Raw genomic sequence first — 26,793 nt, forward strand, 5'->3', positions numbered from 1 at the left:
ATGCGTAACCACCATGGGACGCGACATAATATCCAAAGACACAAGAACAGTCCTTAAGAGAGGTTTCTGGGCGTTGAATCCTTCAGAAATAAATTGAGTGTTTTTTCTAAACCCATGTTGGTACACAGACATTGGGATGTCATCTCGAATACAATCAATGAACATCCTTTCCAAAACTTTTGAAATCGCGCAGAGGATAGAAATCGGTCTGTAAGAAGATGGCTCCTCGCTGGTTTGCCTGCCTTCCAATCGGTATTCTGTGAGATCTCTTCCAAATTTCAAGGATACAATTCGTGTTTATCGACGCGTTGAAAATCAGGGCTAGTGTCTCCAACGTCTTGGGGCCCAGATGTCCCAGCTCCATAGTAGATATAGAATCTGGTCCTCTAGCTCCCGACTTCCGTGTCCTGACTATCGTCCCACGAACGTCTTCAGCAGAAAATAGGATCCAGTCTATAGGTGGTACTAGTTTAATTTTCTTTAAATAGACACGGTGATCTTTGGAGAAATCCTGATGTGAGATTGAAGCGTAATAGTTGATATGGTATTGTGGTTAACTAGGACTTTTTCGAGATGTGTAGCAGTGGAGGTTTTGATGGATTTGATCGTATTATACACCCTTCTAACAGAAGGGTTTGAAGAGAGATCCTATCCACCATTTTGTGTCATTAACTTTGATCTGCGTGTCAATTTCACGGTTAAGAGCATGTATCCTAGCTGAATGAATGAATGAATTTTTATTAACGGAAAAGCCGAAAAAAGAGGGAGAAAGCCGACTATTGCCTCCATTGGTATCCTAGCTATGTTCATTTTTTGAATGTTTCTTTTTCTTTAAAAAAGTTTCGTTCTTTTATCAGAAGTTTGGTCATTATCCCAAGTCCGTTTGACCATTTTATTAAGAAAGATGGAAAGGGCTTCTTAGCCATCCAGCAGGACCACCTGCCAAAAGACCAAAACCTCAACAACCAGAAGCACATCACCCCGAAAGAAGACCTACGGCTCATCGGTATGAATAGCTTCCTCGTTTTGATGAGAATCGCGTTGAACATTCTGACCATTTGTTCAACTGTTGCAAAGCAAAAAATGTGAAAATGACCAATAAAACTTTCGATGAAACTTTCTTGTAGTTAATAGAGGTAGGATACAATCACTTTATCAGTGTTCTCGTTTTGACTTCCAGAAATATAGGATTGTGGTCACTTCTAAAGTCATATTTTACTGACCAGTCGATAATAGAAGCCAAGGATGGAGATGCCAGTAAAATATCAACTGAGAAGGGTTTGTCATCTCTTCTTGAATGTTCCAAGAAACCTTGGAGTTGCATTGCTGGGCAAGAGTTTAGATTCTTGAAGTAGTAATACGTGTTAAATATCCAAGCTTTGTGTGGAAGGTGTTTTAATATGACTGGCTTATTGTCATTTTGGGCAAAGATGATCGTTAAAATCACGGACATGGTATTTGAAAAGTTTTCTGCAGATAATAAATTTCAGTGTCAAAATGCGATTTTCTTGTTATTTGTTGATACAACTGTTTATTGAGATATTTTATTAGTGGGACACATTTTTTATTATTTTTATCAAAAATAAATGAATAGAAAAATTAAGGTTAAATGTTTAAATTATTTTTAATCCTGGTTCTATGCTTTTTAAAGGATTCATATTCTTTCTGACGATCTGGGAGTAAATATACGGTTTTTATTTTCTAAATTCTGAAATCGGTCTAGAAAAATTTTTTCCGCATGTTTAATTCATAAAACACGTGGCACTACACATTTTATCGTGTTATACTTTTAACGTATTGACCTATATTTTGACGTTGATATTCAGATGTATCCATTTTATCAAAAACGCTGCTAAAATTTAGTATTAACTACTGAGAAGTATAAAAACACTATTTCTTATTTGGAAAGCAATACGATTAACTAAAATAAAGGAGCCAAGATTTCTAAACAAGATTAAATGTTTTTTTACAAACCCTTGAGCTAATAACCAATAATAGAACAAAAAATTGTAATTACTTAAGATGATTTGAAAACTGAGTCTGAATTTACACTTAAAAACGATGAGGATAATGAATAAGAAATATCAAACTCGAATTATGAAAATTACTGAAGAACTAAATCAAATAGAGGTATAAAATTAATAAATTCAGCTAATTTCCGAAAAAGATTTGACAAGTCCAAATCGTTCAGAATTGTGATTAGAAATTCTGGCAATCCTAGAACAGAAATCCTTCCACTTCCCAGCACTCAACACTTTAAGAAAGGCCTTAGAATCGACAATGTTGCTAATCGAAGTCATATTGGACTGATCCTCGTCATTGTTGATTCCCCTCACCATCCTGCTGTCGGGCTGCACTGCTTCCATCTCCAACACCCTCTGCACCACATTTTCCAACCCCTCTCTAAAACTCAACCAACTTACAGCACCCTGAGGCGATTTGAAGGTCAGAAAACACCTGATGAGGTCTCATGTCCTCAAAAAGTTCAAGCAACAATATTTTGGTCAGATTGTCGCACGCGTATACTATTTTGAGCTCTTGAAAAATATCCTTATCAGTAAGACTGGCCAAAGCAGAACTCCTTTAAGGAAATTTAACATTTTTTGAATACTGGAGAGGATCGGACTCGGCTGCTATGGACATGAGAGTATCGCTGAGTCGGAAAGCCTGGAAATTGAACACCCCATTTGAAATAGACTCAAAATCTAAGAAAATGACGAGTAGAATGTACCAAATGTGATCATTATCGAATCAGGAGCAACTATTTGTGACTCATAACAGTTTATTATTGTGTCCACGTTATAAAAGGACTTGGAGGATGAATTTTGATACCATCCTGCCCGGTAGTAGTCCATGTTGACTTGTTTCATTAGTTGGGATATGTTTTGTTGATAGTCAGATTTTCTCTGGTTGGTGGACTCCTCGGTCATTGGGAAGATGTTCGTAACTTCGCAGGTATCGCCTGATACGATTCCAAAGAGTAGACCATAGCAAAGGTCTTTATTATTTGATGTATTTTTTGCATGTCTTATAAGTTTTGTAACAGCCTGAAAAAATATAAATTTTAAAGGAAACCAAAGGACTCAGAGAAACTTTAGTAACCACCATAATACACGCAAGATATTTTATTACAAAATTAATTTATTATTTTTTTAATATTATTAATATAAATGATTAATAATAAAATATATATTTGTGGTTTTAAAAAATCCATAATTCCAGAAAATTCCAAATAATTCCGGACCTATGATAAAGCATTGTCTGAAAAAATAGACTTTCGTCGATGCTTAAAAGATGCTGGGATCCCCTAGACAGAACTCGGCTGAAAGAAAGAATAAGTGCCATTGAAAAATCACTTTGTTATACAGCCCAATTTGAAAAAGAACGTGTTGGTTACGCCAATCAAAAATGCTCCACCCAAAACACCCCAAATTCTGGACAGCGTACAGTAAAATTACTGGAACCGGAACAAAGGCGGAAGTTATTCGCCTGAGACTTCCTGGAGGTTTGCCTGTCGAGCCAGGAGGAGATTACCGAACTCCTCCGCAATCAGCTCGCAAATGTTTTGAAAGCAGATCCATCTGCCTCCTTTCCTAAACCTCCTCCAGCAAATAACTCAGACAGATCGAAACACTGCCACCCGATTACTGAATCCGAGACCTGGGAAGCAATAAGTGCAGCTAGAAATGCGGCTCCGGGATATGACAAGATCCCTATGTCCTGCTTCAAGCATGCATCAAGCTGTTTGGTGTCTCTGCTCACAAACCTCTTCAATTCCAGCCTAAAGAGAGGGTACGTCCCAAAATCATGGAAAAAAACTGAAGTTCGAATGGTCGAAAACCTAAGAAACCTAAAGAGGAAGCCTCGAGCTATAGGCCCATAAGCCTAATCTGCTCTATATCAAAGATAATGAGAGAATCGTCTACAGAAGCTAGTACGCCACATAGAAAAATCACTGGCTCTCCCACGATCAGTGGGGTTTTCGTCCTGGCCGGTCCTGTGCTGACTGCATCTATCGCTGAATTCGATAGTATCTAAGCAGGGGTTCTCAAGTGCGGCCCTCGGGGCCGCATGCGCCCCGAGAATCTTTTTGCGGCCCCGACTTCCAAACTTTAAAATAATTTTTTGATATAAAATTAATTGTAATTAATATTATTAAAGATAATATTTTAATACCTGTTTGTAAATATATTTCAGGTTGAGTATTTTTCATGCCATCAAAGAATATCGAACATTATCTCAAGAAAATAGAGAATTTCAAATTGAATGGAAAGAAAAGTTTTTTTTCGTTGAACTGAATGGTAAAGCTGTTTTTGTTTGATATGCAACTGTTCATTAATTCATTGAAAAATTATACTATTGAACGTCATTATAAGAAGCACAATTTCCATATGTACTGATGGGGGGGGCGAATATGATTGGTCGTAATAAAGGGTTTCATGGACTTTATTCAGAATGGAGACTTGAAAAAAATCTTGCCTATATTTTGGCAAACATTGTATCATTCATCAGGAGAATATAATCGCAAAGTCACTTAAAATGCAAAATGTAATAAGTACGGTGTTGTCCATTGTGAATTGGATACGCGGTAAATCTCTCAATCACAGGAGATTTAAAAAAATGTTAGTGGAAAATGACACAGTGCATAATGATGTGCTTTACCATACCACTGTTCGATGGTTGAGTCGTGCCGCGTGCCTAAAAGGTATATGTGCTTGTAGAAGTTAGATTTTATGAACTACTCCTCAAATAAGAGAATTTGTTAAAGACCACAAATACCATGATTTGTTGAGCAGTAAGAGAGTGGATTGCCGATTTAGCTTTTTGGTAGATCTAAAAACCCTCTCATTATCGTCGTTAAATTGTGAATTACAGGGGAAATATAAATTTTGCCATCAACTCTATGGATCTATGCTTCTTTTATATCAAAATTAAAACTTTGGAGGGATCAAATAATGCTCAAAGATACAATTCATTTTACTTGTTTGAGTGAAAATAAAGCTAACGGTTCATTTGAAAAATATACTACCATTATCAGTCACCTATTGTTGAATTTGAAAAACGTTCTAAGGTATTAAAATTTAGTTTATTTTAAGAATTTTGATGAAATTTGCCATCAATGAAAAATTTTTGCAGCACCATTCAATATAGATCCTAAGAATGCTCCGCCATCACTCAATTAGAATTGATAGACCTTCAATCAGATGTGCAATTTACCTCAGTGCAAAAGATTGAAAATTTAATGGGAATTATAGTTCACTTCCCAAAGAAAAATATCCGAATATACTCATAAATGCTTATAAATATGCTTCATGTTCGGATCCACTTATTTATGTGAGTCAATTTTCAGTAAAATGATTCACATAAAAAATAAATATCGAAATAAATTGACTGATAATCACTTATGCCAGCTTTTGCGATCTACATGTGCCTCCTATATTCCGTGTTATGACAAATTGTTAACAATTAGTTAAAATAGCTAACAATTTTTCGTTTTAGTTAACAATTTTCGTTTTAGTCATTTTCTTTAATTAATTAAGACTAACTATCTCGGTTTCTGAATAAAAAATGAATGAATCTAAAAAAAATTAGTTAAAAGTTAATGAAAGTTTTAATTTAATTTATTCTGCGGCCCCGAAGACAATGGTTAATTATCGATTTGGCCCCGACGTTAAAAACTTGAGAAAACCCTGATCTAAAGCACGAGACTCTGGCTTATCGGCCAGTATTATCTGCTTGGATGTATCGAAGGCTTTCGACAGTGTCTGTCACTCAGTTTTGCTGGAAAATCTTGTGAATTGCGACATTGATGCGGAAACCCTTGAATGGCTAGCGAGCTTCTTGAATGGGAGGATCTCCTTTGTCAACTATCTTGGCCGAGACTCGAAAGCCATTCTCCAAAAAAGGGGAGTACCTCAGGGCTCAGTCCTAAGCCCGCTAGTATTCAACGTATATATGGCAGACTTCCCTAAACCTGTGTTCATCTCAATGAATGTGCTCATCTATGCAGATGACGTCATTATCACGGACGAAACAGCCCTTCCGACGACGTCGGAAATGAAGCTAAAAATTTACATAGAACAAATACAACAGTGGATGGCAGTGAAATACTTGACTCTGTCAATCGAGAAATGCACGCTCACTAGAGTGTCGGTGAAAAGAAGTGCGAAAATGTTACTATATACGATCGAATCCATCCGGAGGACCCACTCGTTTCTGTACCTGGGAGTCCAATTTTCCGAGAACGGAAGGTGTGAGGAAGATATCATCATGAGGAAAAAACGGTGCACACTGTGCTATTCATCTTCCGGGCAGCTATCCTTCCAGTACTGATGTATGGGCTGGAGGGGTGGATTTTGTCCCCCTCCAAGGCAAGAATTATAAAACTGCTGGAGAAAACGAGGAGATTAGCGCTCAAGGTGGCCTTCGGCGTAAATCTAAGAGAGAAAATACCGAGCTGGCGCGAAGTCTTTCCTATGATTGGCGAGCTTGCTGAAACCCAATTCCAAAAATTCCTAGAGAAGAGAAGAAAATAGCCCCGGACGACCCTGTGTGTAAGGCCACTACTGGCCCTTAATTTCTTTTATGTCCGATATCCCTTTGCAAAATAAACCCTTATCTATTTATCTATCTATCTAATTTGGAAGAGTTGTCGATCTTTGAATTTTAGCGTTCTTTTTAAGGATAAGATCATTTTGAAAAAAAATTCATTAAAAATGTTTTAATATATATATTTATTAATATTATTGAAATACATGTAAAAAGAATTCTCTAGAAACTCGTGTGTTTAGTATGGCAGACCAAGTTTGGTTTTTAAATGATTTTTAGCAAAAATTATTGGGCAATGCGGAATACAAAAAGCGAAATTTTGCCAAGGCATTAGAATACTACCAAAAAGCAATTGAACTTGAGCCCACCGAAATGATTTACTACCTTAATGCAGCTGGTTAGTTCTAATGATTTACAGCCACAAACTCATAGCTGTCCTCCTCGAACAGACCGAATACCAACAAAGCATAGATATGTGCCTTCAGGCTATAAACGTCGGGGAAGAACAAAACGCTTCTTTCAAGAACATAGCCAAGTTTGTCCATCTTGCTTATATCCAGGGCCTATGTCCGTGCAGGGAATGCCTCTTACAAGAAAGGGGACTTATTGGAGGCCAAGGAATTCTACAACAAGTCACTTCTTAACGAAAGAAATTCTGAAATTGTGTCCAAAGTGTACCAAATTGAAGTGGAAATTCGTAAACGAGAAGCAGAGTCCTACATCAACCCAGAACTGTCCCAGAAAGAGAAAGAACAGGGCAATGCTCTGTTTAAAGAAGGAGAATTTCCTAAGGCAATTGAGCACTACACCGAGGCTATAAAACGCCTTCCGACTGATGCCAAGCTCTATTCGAATAGGGCTGCCTGTTATGCCAGTCTCCTGGCCTATCCTTCTGCTCTTAAGGATTGTGATAAGGCAATAGAGGTAGACCCCACTTTCAGTAAGTGGTGTCTTGTAATGTCTAGTTAAGCCATATCTGAGACAGGGGGCTATCCATGTTGCGATGAAGGACTCTATAAGGCCAGAAAGGCGTTTGAGAAGGCTTTGGATATTGACCCCAACTGTTCTGTATGGGAGGTCTTTTATTGTGGTAGGAGGCGATTGCTGGGCTGAGGAATTGTTCGGCAGGGGAGTCTGGGAATATGGACGAGATTAGACAGCAGGCAATGAATGATCCCGAGATTCAGAACATTCTGAGTGACCCTGCAATGAGGCTGATACTTGAACAGGCTCAGAATGATCCGTCTTCTCTCATGGCGTTCTCTTCTTTTTTATGATTGTTAGACATTTAAAGGACCCGACTATTGCCTCCAAATTTGAGAAGCTCGTCAAATCTGGAATTGTCGGGGTTAAATAAATGTTTACTTTGTTGGGCTAATAATTACTTTTTCCTATTCTACATTCTGACTGTTTATTTTTAGGTAGACTTAGTGTGCCTTCCGTTATCACATTCTTAACCTATTTCAAGAACTATTTATTAAAAGCTGCCATAACGTAGTTTTCAAGTTTTTGGGTATTAAAGTTTCTATTTGATCTCAATAAACTTTTGAATTGCGAAAAGCATTGTTTGACAAATTATTTTTTTGTAATAATAGGATGGAGCTCTTAATCTGGTACCCATCTAGTGAATACGACTTTTGGTGGAATTCCAATTTCTAAAAACAACAATTGTCGCTTTGAGGAGACGCTCAGCGAATAGGAAAGCTAAATGTTTACTATTTTAATTAGCAGCAATTCCACGCAAGATGGCTATTGATATGCGTTGGAAAAGCCATGTCCGTTACCGATGGTCATTTCTCCTTCTGCTTGCCAGGTCCCCCAGTTTAATAAGGAATTTTTTAGTTCTGGGACCGAGGACTCCCGACGTCTCCATTGCGATCGGGGCAAAGATATGACGGTGAGATAATGCACTGTATTTCTTGATTTTTAGCGTTTCGGTCAGGTTAATGCGGAGCCCGGTTCTGCGCCTGACGTAAAGATGTGTCCGTGCAAGTCCCAGATGAGCGACTTGCCATTTTCGAAGGGAAAAGTCGTTAGGCCGTCAGGACGTTTACCATCTTCTGAACCAGACCGACCAAAAGATTTTTGACTTCCATTAAACAATTGTCGCTTTTGGTTCTGAATAAGATTTGTGGCCTACATTATATGTAAAATATGGGCAACTCAATGAAATGGAAAAAATTAGGATATAGATTTGTAAAAAATTTTCATTTAAATCGTAAATAAATTAAAACAATACCTGCCATCATATACCTTGTAGCATCAGAAATAAGAAGCATAAAATTATCTTTTTCGACCATCAGATTTTCGATCAAATCATCAACAATCTGCGCTATAATATTTTTGTAGGTGATTAAAACCAATGTTTAATAATAATTAATTATGTAAATTCTATCTTAAATTATTTAAGAATCCAGATCGTCAGTGATTTCTCTTCTTCGCTGGGAAGAAGAGTTTGCAACAAAATTCTCATCATTTTCCATTTCTGCGTCAAAGTAATTGTTCAACTGAGTGTCCTCACGACATGCCAGCTCCGCAAGTTGATTGGCGGCAGAGGCGTACTCCTCGTTGTCTACCTTCATCCCATGTCTGTGTTCAATAAGCATACTCTCTAGAGTCCTCTTCAGCACAACCGACTGGATGTATGTCCTCGTTCCTTCTTCAATGGATAATTTGTCCATATGACTTTTAAAGAACTTTGAGACAACTCCATCCCATGTCAAGACAATTGGAATAATCTTCACTTTTGCTTCATAGAGAACCGACAGTTCGTTTGCAAGCAGGTCATATTTGTGAAATTTCTCCACTTCAACTTGCTTTAAACGGTCTTGCGAGGTAACTCCCACTTCGATTAAATGAATTTCTCTTTTCCTCTTGTCATAAACGAAGATATCAGGTTTATTGAATTGAACCTTTGTTTCAGTCATAATTGAAGTGTCAACTCTGATTTCGACATTTTGGGTCGACATTGTTGACACGACTGAATGTCCTTTCAATTTCCTGCTTCGTTTTATTCCATACATTCGACACAAGTGGAGATGAATACACTTTACCACTTCGTTGTGTCTTCGGAGATAATCACTGTTTAGCATCCTACCACACCGCGTGGCTAGATGGTCAACAGTCTGCCTGCTTTTTTTGCAGTGGACGCATAGTGATCCCGTGTATGCAAAGAACAAATTCCTATCTTGCAAAAGACAGTACAATGCTTCGCTTCGTGGACCATTGTTCCCTTTCGATAGCCATTGCGAAGAAGTAGATATGTCGACATCTGATTCCTCCATACATTTGAACATCACCGAGTGTAGTGATTTACTGTTAATTCGGTTAAGCAAGAGTTTCCTTTGTGCGTCCTTCAGTAACTCAATGGTCAGATTTTCCCTGCCGACAGCTGCATATTTGGAGACAAGAAATTCTGCGATTGTGGCTAAGTGCCATTTTTTTCCTTTTATTACTCGCAGAATACCCGACCTCCGCAACAGGTAGTCGACTGTTTTTCCAAACTTTTAAGAAACTGGAAGAGCATTAATTCGCTTTTGAAAGAAATTGAGGCAAGTCCTCTTCCAAGGGTCTTGCGGTCCAAATACAACCTCTCCTTATTTGCAGGCTGGAGGTGTAACTTGAGAGTCGTAAGTAATCGGCGTATTTGTTGGTCAATATCATCAAATTCGTAAGGTTCATATTGATTAGCCCAATATAATAATATATAGGGATAATGCATATTCATTGATTCCACGAAACAAATTTACAGCATTCAGGTTTGTTTTTGACAACATAGTTATCCTCTTCTTGACATTCTCCAATATGGAGTCCATAACTTTATTCTTGAGAACATTACTTCCGCCATCTTCAAGTACACCCAAGTAGCGATATCCGTTGATTCCATCGACAGTCTCACAGCATGATAAAGATTCCACATTAGATGCTGATTTTTCGGAATTCATCTCTAGGCCGACACTTTCAAAAAATCCATTAACAGCCTCCATCATTTTGACTAACACATCTTCTTTGAGGGCAACTATTTTCAGATCGTCAATAAAGAAGAAATGATTGGTGGAGTATGTCAACATATTGGGATCTTCCCGACTAATTTCGAGTTTGGGAAACATGGAGTTAAGCATCCTGCTTAGGGGATCCATCGCCATAACGAATAGCAGCGGGGACAATGAATCTCCTTGGAGTATTCCCCGGCTTAACTTTACTTTCCCAATTCTTTTCCCATCGATATGTAAGTTTACTGTCCACTTCTTGACTATGTTTTTTACAAAGCTGACAATCCAATGTGGTATTCCAGAGCAATCCAATACGTGGAACAAGAACTCGTGATCAACTGAGTCAAATGCCTTCTTCACATCGACCCAAGCAGAATAGAGGCCATTTCCATACTCCTTATTTAAGCATTGGTTAATGAGGGCTTGCTCTTTGGCGCCTTGACATTGCTTCCTCGTCCCAAGCTGATTATCTGAGATTAAGCCAAATGCCTCGATGAAATCGGCCAGTTTGGCATTAACACATTTGGTGACAAGTTTATACAAAGTTGGCATACACGTTATAGGGCGTAAGTCCTTCGGGGTCTCACACTCACTTTTTTTAGGGATCAAGTAAGTTACGCCAGTGTAAAACCAGCTATCAGGCGTGTACTCTCCATTAATTATTCGGACTATCTCTTTACACAGAAACCCATGCAAAGAATCCATCTTCTTTAAGAAAAAGTTATACGTTCCGTCGCATCCGCATGCCTTCCAGTCAGGTGCATATTTGAGCATATCCATAATAAAATCACTTGTGAATTGAGGTCGCATGGTTTCAGCGCCAGTACACCTCACACCCACAAAATCATAAACTACGGGCCCCATATTTTTCTTGCTCCAGACATCTTCCCAAAATGATAAGCACTCACCATCACCAAACCCATACAGGGTGGCTTCGTTGCTCGAAGATAAGTTTCGATAAAATCTTCTGCGGTTTAATTCAAAACACGCATTGTCTTTCCGGAAATTTTTCCTCGAGGAATGGATAGATATCTGTTTCTTTTTGATTCTAATTAGATCATTCAATAGAGTCTCAATTCTGGTTAGCTCCCCCTTCTTAGACTTCTTATATCCGTAGCGGCAGAGAACATCCATTGCCTTTTGCTTTTCTGCCTGAGGCAAGGTTTGTTTGGAGAAGGAACGAACTGTGTCAATTTCATCTGCTAATTTAGAGATTTTTCTTCCGTGTTTTCCAACCATGTGCTCTGTGGTCTGGCTCTCGTAGTTAAGGCCAAATAAGCACACTGTGCAGCATATAGAATATCGGTAATTTGATTAATATCTTGGGGCGGATCATCTTTTGTAATATGATAAATTGCAGAATTTAATCCAGCCAGGATATCAGTTTTTACCATCCTTCGTTGCACCTTTGGAGTTGGCTTTCGAGAGTCTCTCTGAATAGACTGAACTTTCCCAATTTGGAATTTGAGTTCCTCTAGGCAATTTCTGAAACTGGAAATTTCTACGTCCACATCATCTTGCACTCTGGAAGAGTCGCATCTTCCTTGCACATTGTTATTCCGTCTAGCCATGCTCTTTAGTTGGCATAAACTGGAGCACTTTGCCGAGTACTTCTCATTGAACTTCTCCAGGACAAGGTTCCAACCACCTCTTGGCATCCTTCCAAGTCTTTGCTTCGCGGCAAGGGCAATCTGAGACACCCATTCGCCTTCAGAGACACCATTGACATTTCCGATGATCGCAGAAAGAGAATGCAAGTTAGTTTTGGCAGCATCACCAACAAGATCTTCTTTAACACCATTAGCTCTTGTGGCATTGTGAGGTCCCATAGGCGACGGTCCTGTCTTTTTTAAGTTCTTTTTATTTGCAGGAAGGCCCGTAGGTTTCGTTTTCCTTAACTGCTTGGAAACGTACATGCACACACCACAACAACTAAATAATTTTTTTGTAGGTGCATAATCAATTTGCTTAAATGAACCAAATAAATAATTTTAGAAAGTTTGATTGATCTAATTAAAACCGCGACATATTGTTTTAATTTTTGAGTTGAGTCATTGGTTACCGCAAAAAATTTTTTGTCTCCTCCCGTTGTGATTGAAAAAAGTCTGATGGCTCTTCGTTGTTCGCTTTTGATACTGGTAAAACATTAGTTTGAGATTCCACGTGTTGATACCTTCTCAAAGTGCACCTCTCTGCCTGGATCTCGTGCTAATAGGGATGAATTTGCAAAATTAAAGAAATATCAGCGCTTTGCTGTTTGGCAAATAAAATATTTTGGAGAAAAAAATTTTTAATTGTCGCAACTTTGGATGGGAGTTTATATTTTATTTGTATTTTTTTGTTTTACGAAAGCATTAAAGATAGGAATTCAAAATTTCTACATTGGCAGCCAAATTAATGAGGAATCAGTGAAAAACGTCAGGATTAAAACTGGGTTTCCCGAACTTTTTCTTTCGTGACACCCCTAAAAATGTTGATTTTATCGTCAGCAAACCTAAATTATATTTAAATAAATATTCGTTAAAAACATTTTACCAAAGAATATCAACAAAAAGAACTCTTTTCGAGAAACTAATGAGAATAATGTAATTGTTTTGTTACTATTACAAACTCCTTTAATATCAGGAGTTAAACTTGAGAGTTGGACTTTCCTGTCAACCGACGCATTAATCGATTCTTGTATTTTCGCAGGGTATAACGAAAATGCAGATTCACATAAATATATTGTCGAAAATGGTAAGAGCACGCGGACAGCCTGGTCTGACAATTATGGATACTAATTTTGTATTTTATTCCAAAAACTGAACAATGATTGACGTAAAAGTTCAGAAGGAAGAAAAGCTTTGCACAATTTTTTGTGACAAAACATCATCCCTAGTATTCGCCCGTAGCACCCACTTTGAAAAATGCTGATCTAAAAAACAAACCTCAAAAGAAGCAGAGGTAAATTATCTAAAAAGAAAATCATAAAGAATAAAAACCACATGAAATAAAAAAACAGCATTAAAAAGATATAATTTGAGTAAACAATAAATATATATTAACATCAGATAGACAGTATTGAATCATTAATCTCGTTAATAATTGATAAAATTAAAAACAATTTCTGTCCACAATGCCACAACATTTTACGATCAATTTCAGTTTAAATCGGCTTTGATTATAATTCAATATTTTAGCAGTTTTATGTTCGCCAGACCAATTATAAAATATTTGTTAATGTTAATAATCTTCATCTAACACCAAAAGTGTAAATTGAATAAAAAGGAAATCTTAAAAATATTTATCAACATGCTTTGCTCGATTTATTGAATTATAATCAAATTTTGTAGTTTCTAGAAAATTCTTTTTACATGTATTTCGTGCACGAATTTCTAATCACAATTCTTAACGATTCGGACTTGTCAAATCTTTTTCGGAAATTAACTGAATTTATTACTTTTATACCTTCATTTGATTTAATTTCACAGTAATTTTCATAATTCGAGTTTGATATTTCTTATTCATTATCCTCATCGTTTTTGAATGTAAATTATATATTAACATCAGATAGACAGTATTTCATTAAATTAAAAACAATTTATATAGTTTCCAGTGCTATTCGTGTAACTATGATCTGCCTTGTGAACATACGTATATCTTTGAGTATCCTCGGGAATATAAGAAGGCGATAAACATATTTGCGAAAGAAGACAGGCCTGGTCTCAAAACAACTGTTAAATGTGAACAATGCGGTCATGAGGAGGCATTCTATCAAGAAATACAAATGAGGTCGGGAGATGAGCCAATGTCGACGTTCTATCGATGTTGCAAATGCGAATTTACTTGGAGAAAGGACTAAAGTTTTGATGTTTTTTTGTTTTCAAAGTGTCGTTTTATTATCAAAAATGTTCAAATATAACTGTTATTAATTTTAACAAATTTTTAGTAGTTTAGGTCGAACTTGTTTAAATCGGCTTTGATTATAATTTAAAAAATCGATGCAAAGCATGTTTAAAAATATTTAAAAATTTTTTTTTTCAATTTATACTTTTTTATTTCAAATTAAGGTGTTTAATATGATTTATTTGAAAAATGTGTTTTTTTTGCATAATTTGATATTGTTAAATGTTTTTGTTTTGTTTATTATGCGAAATGATTATATTTATACCAAATTCGTAGTAAAATATTATAAATAAATAAAAATAGTAAATATAAAAAACATTATAGTGCGATGAAAATATTTACATATTTTGATTTTTCTTATATATTAATAAATATTTCGTAATCTAACACGTAATTGTTGAACGATATAATTCTTATTCAACCGAATTAACCAAGATTCTATAACGTAAAATATTTTTTAATAAAAAACATAAATACATTTTTTATTGATGTCGATTGCTGTGGTTTGTTCAAGTAATCAAATAGGAGCATGCAGCTGTTAATTTTCGTTTCTTTATCGTTAATTTAAAATTTTTATACTTTCTAATGATCGTCTTTAGAGATATTTCGATTAAATAATAAATCTACAAAAAATTGCTAAAAAAATAACTATAAAACTATAGATGTCGACACGGCACGTTATTTGTTAATAATCTATTTATTTTGACTAAATAAAATAAATTTACTTAAATGATAAAATAATTTTTCGGGTCACCCCTAGTACTTTCTCGTTGCACCCATTTGGAAAATGCTGATCTAAACAAACTAACTTCAAAAGCAACAGAGGTAAATTATCGAAAAAGAATTATAAAAAGTAGAAACCACATTAAATAAAAACCGCATTAAAAAATATATAATTTTAGTAAACAATCGATATATATTAACATAGATAGACAGTATTGCATCATTAATCTTGTTAATTATTGATTAAATTAAAAACAATTTATATAGTGTGTTTGTTTATTATTTAGTAGAATGCTTCTTTTCTGTCCACAATGCCACAACATTTTACGATCAATTTCATACAAAGACAAACTCAGATTCCAGTGCTATTCGTGTGATTATGATCTGCCTTGTGAACAAACGTATATCTTTGAGTATCCTCGGGAATATAAGAAGGCGATGAACATATTTGCCAAAGAAGACAGGCCTGGTCTCAAAACAACCGTTAAATGCGAGCAATGCGGTCATGAGGAGGCATTCTACCAGGAAATACAAATGAGGTCGGGAGATGAGCCAATGTCGACGTTCTATCGATGTTGCAAATGCGAATTTACTTGGAGAGAGGACTAAAGTTTTGATGTTTTTTTGTTTTTAAAATGTCGTTTTATTATCAATTATTAATTTAACAATTTTTTAGTAGTTTAGATCAAACTTGTTTAAATCTGCTTTGATTATAATTTAATAAATCGATGAAAAGCATGTTTATTTATGTTGAAAAAGGCAATGTGACCGCACACGTGCCGCTGTGGCTGCACTGTTGACCTTTTCGGTCTGCACCCTTTATCGTGCAGGAGGAGTGCCGGACGTTTCCCGAGGCATTCTGCTATGAACTCATCATACGGCGGGATTTCCTTCGGTCCTCGAACCACCGGGTCTTGACCGCGGCGACGGGAAACGTCCTGACGGGATGACCCTTTTCCCCTTTGAAGGCGGAAAAGGCCTCGTATGGGGTGCAACCTGCTGGGACATTTTTTCTGCTTCTCACTTAACTTCGTGTGCTCTGGAGGCTAAATCTGCAGCTAAGAAAGCTGAAGATTAAAGCTATCAAAATATTCTGCCCTCTCGGAGGAGTTTTCTGTGGTGCCGATAGCGGCGGAGACGTCGGGTGCTCTTGGTCCAAAAACTGAAAAGTTCCTTCGCAAGCTCGGAGCCAAAATCTCAATGCGCACCCAACATTGATAAGCACTTTTTTTAATTTGTGTTCTTGAAATACACAAACTCTGCATCTATATATCCTAAAAAGTGCACAACAAAAATTTTGATTAAGCTTTTTAGTAATATGAGACATCGCTTATTTGGTGATAACAATTTTTTGCTATAGTATTGTAATTCATTTTTATTTAAGAACAATTTCGGTTACTGTTTTTCCGTGGAGTAATGGGAAATACCTCTCGTGAGACTAAATTTTACGGACACCTTTTCGAAGACGCATATAGTTGATTCTATAATCAGTTTAGCTTCCCCCACTAAGAAGGCTGAAAAATATAAAATCTCGAAATATTCCAATCTGTAACACAACATCATCTTTTCTCCAATTTTCGTAGAAACGTCCGAAGGCAAGAGTAATAAATCGTGGTTTGAGTTTGGCTTCAGAGTTTGTCGAAATCATTAGGGTTTTTTTCTCGTAGATTAGGTCATGTTGCAGAACAGCCGGTAATGTTTTCCGGGGTTGTCCATGAATTTTTGTCCATCTGTCAGAAAGTATTCTTCCATGGTCTGATAGGCGGGTGCAGTTGGATCCATTCCCAGAATGTGCCCGAATAGCCTTCAGCAGCCTCTATTATGTACATTGATATAAAAATTAATAGTTGTACTCTCCTCCTTCTTTCAACTTGATTTAAAAAAACTCACTACGCCAGTTGAGTTGATTAGAGCTACGTGCTTATTTGAAATTGGCCAAAGTACTGAGAAAATAAATTTTTCCTTAATAAATTGTGAAAAAATTGACCAATTTGCGAGGGTTAACTGTATATGTTACAATTACAGATTTAGAGTTATTAAAAGAACTCTTTTTAATTTTCGACCGAAAAAATTAATTTGAGCAGTTTTTATTCCAAGAGAAGCAGAAAAAAGACAAGTTAATTAGGCAGACGATATATTTATCAACAACTGTCACTGTCAGTCGAATTCCTCCGAGATATGTCCAAGAGCTAAAGAAAGCCGGCAGTTTGTGTCAATTTCAGTGTATTTGGGTAAACCAGCGGTCACGTTGAATTTGATAGAGACATCATCTACGCTTTATATTCAATTACAATAGGAAACAAGTTGGTTCTCGACTTTCCCAAACATGTTTGAAATTGATTTGGAGATGGACAAGTCTAACTTATTTGTTCAAAAACACAATTTTAAAAGCATGACCAAACTCGTTATGCAAGGAATTTTAAATTATAACAAAAAGTGATCACATCAGCCAAACATCTTTGTCTAAATAAATAATCTATTTTTAAATCTTTTTTTATTATCTCCGTACATAGCCCAGCATGAGCACCCACAACACTACTTTTGGTGAGGAAGGAATCTAATCGGGCCACTGGTGATGGTCTCTTAAAGTGTCACCGGTTAGCGAGAGTGCCCTCCGAATATAAGTTACTAAAAGGCCTTTTCAGAGAAGCCTTAAAGGTCCTCTGCGTGATACTAAAAATTGCAGTATTATTGAACCGCATTACACAAAGACAATAATTTTGTGATATAATATATTTACTTTTCAAGCATTCATATTTAAATGGGTCTAGTATTCAAACTCGCACATATTTTGAGTAAAAGATTATCAAAAACAAATTTAGGTATTCTAAAGTGTCCTGTAATGTGCTTTTTACCAATTTTTGACTTATAGATAAAAGTGAGTGTATTACTCATGGGAGTGATCTCTTTACTAATCGACTAAATATTTTATTATTTCTAATCTATACAATCGAAAATTCATTTTGAAGCAAAATAATTTTTATTACCATCAAGGTGGGGTTTGGGCAGTTTTAAGGAATGGTACTTTTGAAGACTTAATTTGTGATTTTACCAAATAAATCTACCATTTCTCAATGCAGCTTGAACAATCTCAGTGATTCTTGACTAGTTTGTTTTTGTCAGTGTTAGGGTGTGGCATATACAAGACACATAAATTTGATCGATGAATATAGCAGACTGAGACACTTTTAGAATAGATTGTGCATTCTAATTAAATGCAGCTGACAATTGGATTACCCAGTGGTGACCATTAGACCACCCAGGACGAACAAAACATTGTAAACATTCCAATAAACAATCTACCTATCAAAATATAGTAAAATAACAACAAAATCAGTTATATCAAACAGAAATTGAGGTTAGGAAAAGTTACTTTTTCAGGAGGTCGAGTTCCTGTTGAATTTGAATTATTTCTGTGGTGTAAAAAAGTTATTTTACCATCCATTTTACAAATCAGTCTCCCTTCATTGTCGAAAAGAGGCTTTCCTGAATTTTTGTAGAGAGAAAGCGCTTCCATGCAGTCCTCCTTGTCGATATTCTCCATCAATGCTTGAACTTTTTTGAGAACGTGGTAATATGTATCACCAAATGGTTCTACGTATGTTTCCTGTTGGTTCTGAGGTTCAGAGGAACTTTTTTGGCCAGTTTCCTGTAGAGTTATAAAAATTTCTTGTTATCAAAACATTTTTTTCTTCTTCAGATCCAACCATTTTAATTACTATCTATGAGTAATTACAATCTTATTTGCTTTTAGGTTTGCCGATTTTATCTTGCTGATAAATAATACATTATTTTAATTAATATATACTAATATTTAAATTATTTTTTACGTTCTGCATTAAACCATTACATTTTAGTAAAAATGTGATCCATTCTTATGGCCTTATCTTATATTATGTCAATAACGAATTAATGTTATTATAATCAATTATTGACGTTTTAATAGAACCAACTAAATTGAGTGGAAAGTGGCCACAGAGAAAATTAAACAAATACTTAATTATTTTCCCTACAAAATTAGCCCACAGACCCGTACCTGATAATGCAGCCCATTTGATAAATCCTGTTAATAATTGAATACTCAAAACATAATTGAATGAAGGCAGATAATTCCTGCGTTTCTGAATTAAATTCCAGCCTTTCGTCAATGAGGTACTTGTAGAGCTATTGTTTGTGTGGCACAAAACTCGAAAATGTTTCTGTTTTATTAATAAATTATTTAATCAATTTGTGATAACTTTGTAGTATAACTACTTATAATAGTTTGCTTTATTCTTTTTTAAGTACAAATAACATTCTTTCTGTGCTTAGTAAATCATATCCGTAGGACAGACTCAGTTAAGAGTGGTATTATTAAACCCAAACTTTGAACACGACCTTAGTCAAAAATCTTTTCTGTCAAAAAATAGACAGTACTTTACTCCATGTCGTAAATGACACAATTCTTTCTGGGTGGGTACTCTCAAACCCATCAGAGTGAACTGATCTCATTCTGGATCCAAATTGTTTCGAATTCTATTCTACAAATTCCGAATGGAAACACTGTCAGTGTGTGCGATTAAGTAAAATTTTGATTATAATTTTATGGTTAACAACCACAAAAGTAAGCTGCCCTGTAAAATAGATAAGTTTACTCGTCGAAGACATTAACTCGGACTCGAATAGGAGGAGAATCGACTGAAAGCAGACGCAATAATTAAAAATCAATTTTACCTGGACTATTCAAATAAATTATAATGCTCTTAATTATATGGTTGTCTCTCTGAACGAGTTAGTTAGCCTTGTTCTGTCAGGAAATTGAGACTAGGCTCACATCCAGTGATCAACATTTTCAAAAAATGACCTTCCCAGTGATTCTAAAGAAAAAAGCAAATCGCATTGCACTAGTTCTGGCACCTGGTAGCAAGTAAAACGCGAATACAACCACATTGAACGCCAATTGAAATATAAATGGCACAAATTAGTAACTTGAGAAAAAGATGTAAAGTCGGCTTGAAAACAAAGATGGAAGATATAAAATAATCTCAAATTTTAATTAATCTACATCTACTCTGTTTTATTTTGTTCAACAATAAAAATTCAATTCATAAAGAATATTTAAAACACAAAAACGAGAAATCTGCCTTTATTTGACAAACTATAAATTTAAAATTCGTCCCAAAAATTATTCCGTTTCCGAGCTCTGTCAAGAATAGACATCGCGGAGATATCTTCCTCGTCTGCAAATTACAACTAACTTATTCCAACCATAAATTCTTTCCATTTTCGGACGAATATTTCCTGTGAAGTCCAACGGGTTTTCGACGTTGTTAGAATAAATTTCCCGCTCTGGAGATATTGAAACTCTGTTTTCCCGCGGTTTGTCAAAATTTTTCACAACTTTCTCGTTTTTAAATGTGTCAAAAAAGCATTTTTTCTTGCTTTTTTTAGGCACTTTATAAATAAGTGTTACTGTGCAATACTTGCTGGTCGAAAAGTAGTTTTTTGAGTGCACTTAATTTTGGATGGTTTTTCAACGGTCTTTTCTTCAGTGACAGGAGAAGGGTCTTCAGTCCCAATACCAATACTGATAGCATCCACTCCCAAAGTCTCCCTAAGGAGTAAAATGACCAAATGTACGGGACGTCTGTTTGTGTGGAGGTTTCAGCATCTCGGGCTGTCTGAACAGCCACACTAAATTTATTCGGAGGCAGATGAAATGCCGTTTTTGGAAAAGTTTTTTTATTTTGTTCGACTTTTATTTTTTCCTTAGGAGCGTCCAATCTGTAAATAAAAAGCATTTTTGGGTACATTTTTGACATTTGTACACCCACTTGATTTGGCTTTGATGTCTCCCCTGTCGATATACTTTTAGGTGAATCAGTTCTTGGATCATCTAAAAATTATTACTTTGGAGAATCGGCGGGAAATGAACGTGGAGTGGCCGATTGGTCGTCCCACATTTGAGCATTTCGGGAAATGAGTTGGAGAAAGTGATTCCGACTAAAGTGCATTCCTCTTCCTCGTTCCTCATATTCCGAAGCCAGTTTTCGAAGGCGGAGGATCTGCTCATACCAATTCTACGATTCAGGCCACTTTCGGTTCAACCTCCTCATCCTTCCCTTCAGTGGGGGACCTATACGTGGACTGGTACTCCGAAGTCCTTCCTCTACAAAATTATGATGTCTTATTTACCGCGGCTGCTTGTCAAATATTTTCGGCACTGTTGTTATGACTACTTAAATATTTTGTTACCTTTTTTATTGGTAGATTTCTACAAATAAAAATTTCATTAAAACCTTTTTTTGGGGTTCGGTGATGGTTTTTGGAGGTTTTCTCTCTTCAATAGTCCAATGCCTGTATTCTCGTTGATATTCAGATTTTTGCTATGATTTATATGAGATGGGATACTCTGGGAGCTGGTCTCATTTTTTCGACGGTGGAAGGGTCCGTGGTTACCATTTTTTCAGGTTTAGTTTTTGTAGTGTCATCAGTTTGAATCGAAATGTTGATTTTTGATTCATTTTGAAGTTTTGTGATTTTTTGAATTTGTTCATTCCCTTTTTGTTCCGACATGTCAGGTCTCGGAGGAGTAGGCTGAGGTTGTTCTATTTTTGTATGCGGAAGGCAGATTGTATTTGTTGGTTTCTCAATATGAAAATTGGAAATACTTTAGAAAAACGTTTTCTAATTTTGTATAAAATACCATTCGAGAATTTGTCATTTTTTCCTATAACTGCATACTCCGAATCCCCATTGACCAATTTTTCCGATGGTGGAAATCTCTTTTTACGGGCAAAAAATGGTTCTATAAAGAATTATGAATTTTTATGTATCCACCACATATTTCCTCACGCATTACAAGTAGTAACCGTTGCTACGAGTCTAGCCGTCTATAATTTAATGAACACTTATTTATTAAATTTTATAAACAATTATTTATCAAAAACTCAACCTAATTATAATCATCCATTTTCGAGTTTCTAATTTAATCGCTCATAATATAAAATTATGCACATCAAACAAAAATTCAAATCATAGTCCCAACTAGGGAGACTTCCTCCTCGGATACAACAGGGTCAGGGAGTTGGCTGACAGATGGGAGAACCACCTCAGCACGCAGTCCATCATACTCTTCCTCCAAGTCACCTCCCCCAACAGTAAAGTCAAGAGAATCAATCCCTTCAAGCATAAGACTACACTCATCCATAGTATGGCCAATCTCCTCCAAATCGACAGTAGGAGTACGAATACTGAGGACAGACATGACCTACCAGTCAGAAACAAAACCAACTGATTTATTAACCAAATTCAAGTCGTGTTGGGCGAGAATGGAAGTGAGGTTGTCCACAACTGCATCAATATAGTCAATTCTCTTCTCAATTCTCTTTCCTCTCCTCATAAGACGCAATGTCTGCAAAAATGACATTCATTTAACACCTTCAATTTATTGGAGGAATGGACACTTTCTCTGATGAGTTGATTGACTCTATAACTCACCCAAAGTACTATACAGGCAGAGGGAATCCTCCTTTTCCTTCCTTTGGACTCCCAACTCCTCCACCATCCACTCACATTTGTGCACAAATAAGTCAGACTGGCTTATTTGTCCATTTAACTTGATTAGACCATCCTGCATATTACAAGTGTCCATCCTCCTTAATATTCCTACCAGAGTGGTCTCGTCCACTCTCCATGAAAGTTCTTTGGCTAGTTGTTGTAAGGAAAGCACTCTGTTTTCCAGAATGTGGACAATTTCAGTCTCCAATTGCTATGAAATAGGGAAATGGAATACTTTAACACAGCCAGTGTGAATATATTCCTTTTCATTGCTGGAAATAAAGAGACTGGAAAGGGAATTGACGAGGTTGTCCACAGTCCAGGATGTGTTTAGGGAGAATGATGTGAGGGATTGAAGTGTCCCTTCTCTGGTGATGAGGGAGGAGGTGAATACTTTTCCATTTCTTGAATTACATCGAATAGACATGGTGGAATACGACCGTTATTTGTGAATACATTTTGGATTGAAAGTAATGATAATTTTATTTGTTTTGTGGCAGACATATGCTGGTTGATTTGTTTTGACCAATATTTGACTTTGGATAGTCTGTCTTGGGGGTTGACCTTGCTTATTGGTTGGTACATATTATACAAAGCCGAGTCACACATCGGCAAGATCAATCTATTATTTATTTTAAATTGATATATATTTATAATATAATTAAGAATTCATTAATTATTTTAACAAATATCAAAAAAGATTGACGGGCTGGACAAAAAGTTGAAGGCGTCATAGTAAAAGAAATTTCATTTTTAAAAGAGTCTTTTTTACTTTCAATTCTCCTGCCTACACAAAGCCATCCTAAGGTCTCTGAGATGAGTTTGAGGGTCGATAAAGAACAGTGATTCTCAATTTTTATGTACTAAAAAACAAAATTTTCTAAAGATCCTATCGGATTTTAGACATGTTTTTAATTGATCGTCTTTATGACGTGACTTGGTGTAGAAAAGCGGAGATTTTATTTCAGACCAAATGATGGCATTGCAATAAGCAATGAATATGAATTAAATTCGGACATTTTTGTTTCAAAAAACACAAATTCTTTTATTTTCCAAGACATGTTCGGACTCGAATAGAAGGAGAATCGACTGAAAGCAGACGCAATAATTAAAAATCAATTTTACCTGGACTTTCAAATAAATTATAATGCTCTTAATTATATGGTTGTCTTTCTGAACGAATTAGTTAGCCTTGTTCTGTCAGGGAAATGAGACTAGGCTCACATCCAGTGATCAACATTTTCAAAAAATGACCTTCCCAGTGATTCTAAAGAAAAAGCAAATCGCATTGCACTAGTTCTGGCATCTGGTAGCGAGTAAAGCGCGAATTCTACCACATTGAACGCCAATTGAAATATAAATGGACAAATTAGTAACTTGAGAAAAAGATGTAAAGTCGACTTGAAAACAAAGATGGAAGATATAAAATAATCTCAAATTTTAATTACAAATAAATTTGTGTGGCCGTTCAGACAGCCCTTTTATTTTCCAAGACATAAAAATTATTTTAAATACCTACCTAACACAGGCCATTAATATATATTATTATCATTAACCAGACATTTTTCAATTTGCAAGGAAAAAACAGTTTTTCTAAGTGTATTTTTAAGGAATTTTCAACGCTTTTAGCCATTTCGTCAATTTTTATCATTACTCACAGGTAAACTAAATGTCAGTAAACTATATTCTGACGACTGCTAATAACTAAAGCTGCAATGATCTTGTCTTTCTTGGCTGCCAAATAATCGGAATAGTGGCGGAGGCTTGGAATTCAAGAGGCAAATTGCCATGGGACTGAGTGCTTTCCTGAAAATGAACAATATATGAAAAATCGGAGATATTTGTTTAAGGAATAAATTCAATCGTGTTTTTCAAATATATAAATATTTCAAATTATCAAAATATTTAAATAAATTTCAAATAAAACTATATCTTGTTCTTGTGGGAACAACTAGAAGTTAATGGACAAATATGATAACGAAATTATTCAAAATGTATTTTAACAACCAAAACATAGGATATTTGGGGAGAAAGTCTCTTAAAAAAGAAGACTCCTCAAAAACCTTCCCAACCCCCGAGAACTCTAAAATACTCTCCCTCATCCTCCTCCAAGACCAGTCTTATAAAGAATGGAATAAAACAATTAAATAGCCTGGAGACATCCCAGAAGGAATCCACCCCTCAAACCACCCCCCAAATGTCCTCCCCCTCCTTCGAATTTCCCGCCATTACTGATATCCCAATCGACAAATCTACAAGTCGAGGGAGGACCTCGAATTACAGACGGCTGAACATGAAAAGACAATATCACCCACCTGGAAAGAGAAAGTCGAGAAAATATCCGCGATTCCGTGGAAGGACAGTCACGGAAGACCCCTCAGGTGAGGACCAGGTGATATTCCAGCTGACTTTGTGGTGGAACACACAGAGAGAGTGGTCTCCCTCTGCGATGGGTGGGAATTGGAAGGGGAGTGTCCTTCATTTGAGGGTTCTGTGGTGAGGGATGTGATAAAACGTGGTGATTGGGGAGTATCCTTCTAGATCAGTCATTGGTGGCCAATTTGTTCAAAATGGAGTCAATTGTGGGAGTAATAAACACAGCAGGACTCCACTTTGCTCAAAGAAGGGGGTCTATTGGCCTGGTTATTGTGGATGATGATATAATCACTGAATTACCCCAATTTGTAGTGCACTGACTGACCAATGTAGCACTCCAATCCATCTGTTCGGTGTATTAACAATAAATGTAATTATTATGAAATTAAGTCAATCACTGCCCAACTGACAGACCCGAATATTACCACAGTCGTCCTTCCCAGCAGAATATGTCTCAGGACCCTGCCTTTACTGGCTGTGGCATTGGGGACCAGGCTTGTCTCATTCGTGGCAATAATCGACGGTCAGAGGGTACTACCTGTGCCTGGATTTTCCACTGATTTATTCAACACAGTTCAAGTGTGACTTTTTGTTACAGTTTGTATAGAATATAAAGCACTACCATGGAATTACACGTTTTTGTGCTTTTGTAAACATAATGGACTGTGAATTGCTTGAGAAGGCTAAAATGGTGTTTAATACTGACAAGATTGTGAGTTATCCACAGACTGAGACACTCCTAAAGTGTTGTCCTGTCAATGAAATGGACTGTCGGGTAGAATAACAATTTGAGTGGGGAGAGTATTGTAGGGATAATGGAGCATGTCCACCTTCAGTACTCTTCGTTTATAGTGGTGTGTGACACTCCAAGCACAGTGGAGACATTATACAACAATATTGCCCGGACTACTGCTTTAGGCATGATTTGATATGTCAGTGTTCAGGCACTGTGCTGGCAGTCCATCAATATTCCCCAAAGGCACTGAGACTTGGAGTCCTCAAAAGACCCAAATTCAACCTTCTGTTCACAACTGAGAGATTCGGTCGTTATTTATTGTCTGATTGTGTGAGTACTGGTGAGTGTTGTGTCTGATTGGAAGCATTCATTTACTATGGAGTGCTACAGTCATTCTTCTCTGCCATTGGTCTAGTCAGGAATATGTTCTGTGTTACCCCCATTGATCAGGTCTCCTCCTTTAATGACTCCTCTCGACATGTCCATCAACTCCATGTGGATAAATGTCAGTTTAGAGAGCTTTTGTGTGACTTGTTTGTGGGTGATCACAAATATATATTCCTTACTAGTGGTGATAAATATGATCTTCATCCCAATGGTGGTGTTTGTGTGTTATTAGGCAGTGATTGGGGGAGTTTGTGCTCGAATTGAGGAGGTGGTTGGTCACCAAAGGTTCCATTCTGTCTCCAATGGGTCTCCACGAGTTTGTGAGGTCGGATTTGATGGGACTGAGGATGAGTGGACTTGTCTCCTCAATGAAGTGATATTACACGCCTCATGTTAATAGAATACATTTTTGTCACAGATTGCTAATTTTGTAAAGCCAGTTGACAATTGGTCGTCGTTCAGAGTGGATATAATTGATTTCTGTAATAAAATGGAATATGAATTGGTCTATGCAATATCAATGCTGTATTCTCTCAAATGGAGGGATCAGGGGGATGGGTTTGTGGCCTCTTCTGGGTTGTCGGTGGAAATGAGTGATTATGGCAC

At 36.4% G+C, this 26,793-nt stretch overlaps 1 protein-coding gene and 1 long non-coding RNA gene across 2 annotated transcripts; both read right to left on the reverse strand.

The window, feature by feature from the left end:
* Nucleotides 1-2,090: 2,090 nt before the first annotated feature.
* LOC118761460 lies at nt 2,091-3,031 on the reverse strand. The gene is made up of 2 exons (XR_004997392.1): nt 2,612-3,031; nt 2,091-2,581 (listed from the first exon to the last, which is right to left on the reverse strand). It is a non-coding gene; the product is annotated as an uncharacterized LOC118761460 (long non-coding RNA).
* Nucleotides 3,032-10,235: 7,204 nt separating this feature from the next.
* Nucleotides 10,236-10,694, reverse strand: LOC115229812. The gene has a single exon (XM_029800100.1). It carries the CDS (start codon nt 10,692-10,694, stop codon nt 10,236-10,238), a length of 459 nt encoding a protein of 152 aa, XP_029655960.1.
* Nucleotides 10,695-26,793: the final 16,099 nt, after the last annotated feature.

This window comes from Octopus sinensis, unplaced genomic scaffold (genome assembly GCF_006345805.1).
Source record: "Octopus sinensis unplaced genomic scaffold, ASM634580v1 Contig13674, whole genome shotgun sequence".
NCBI lineage: Eukaryota > Metazoa > Mollusca > Cephalopoda > Octopoda > Octopodidae > Octopus > Octopus sinensis.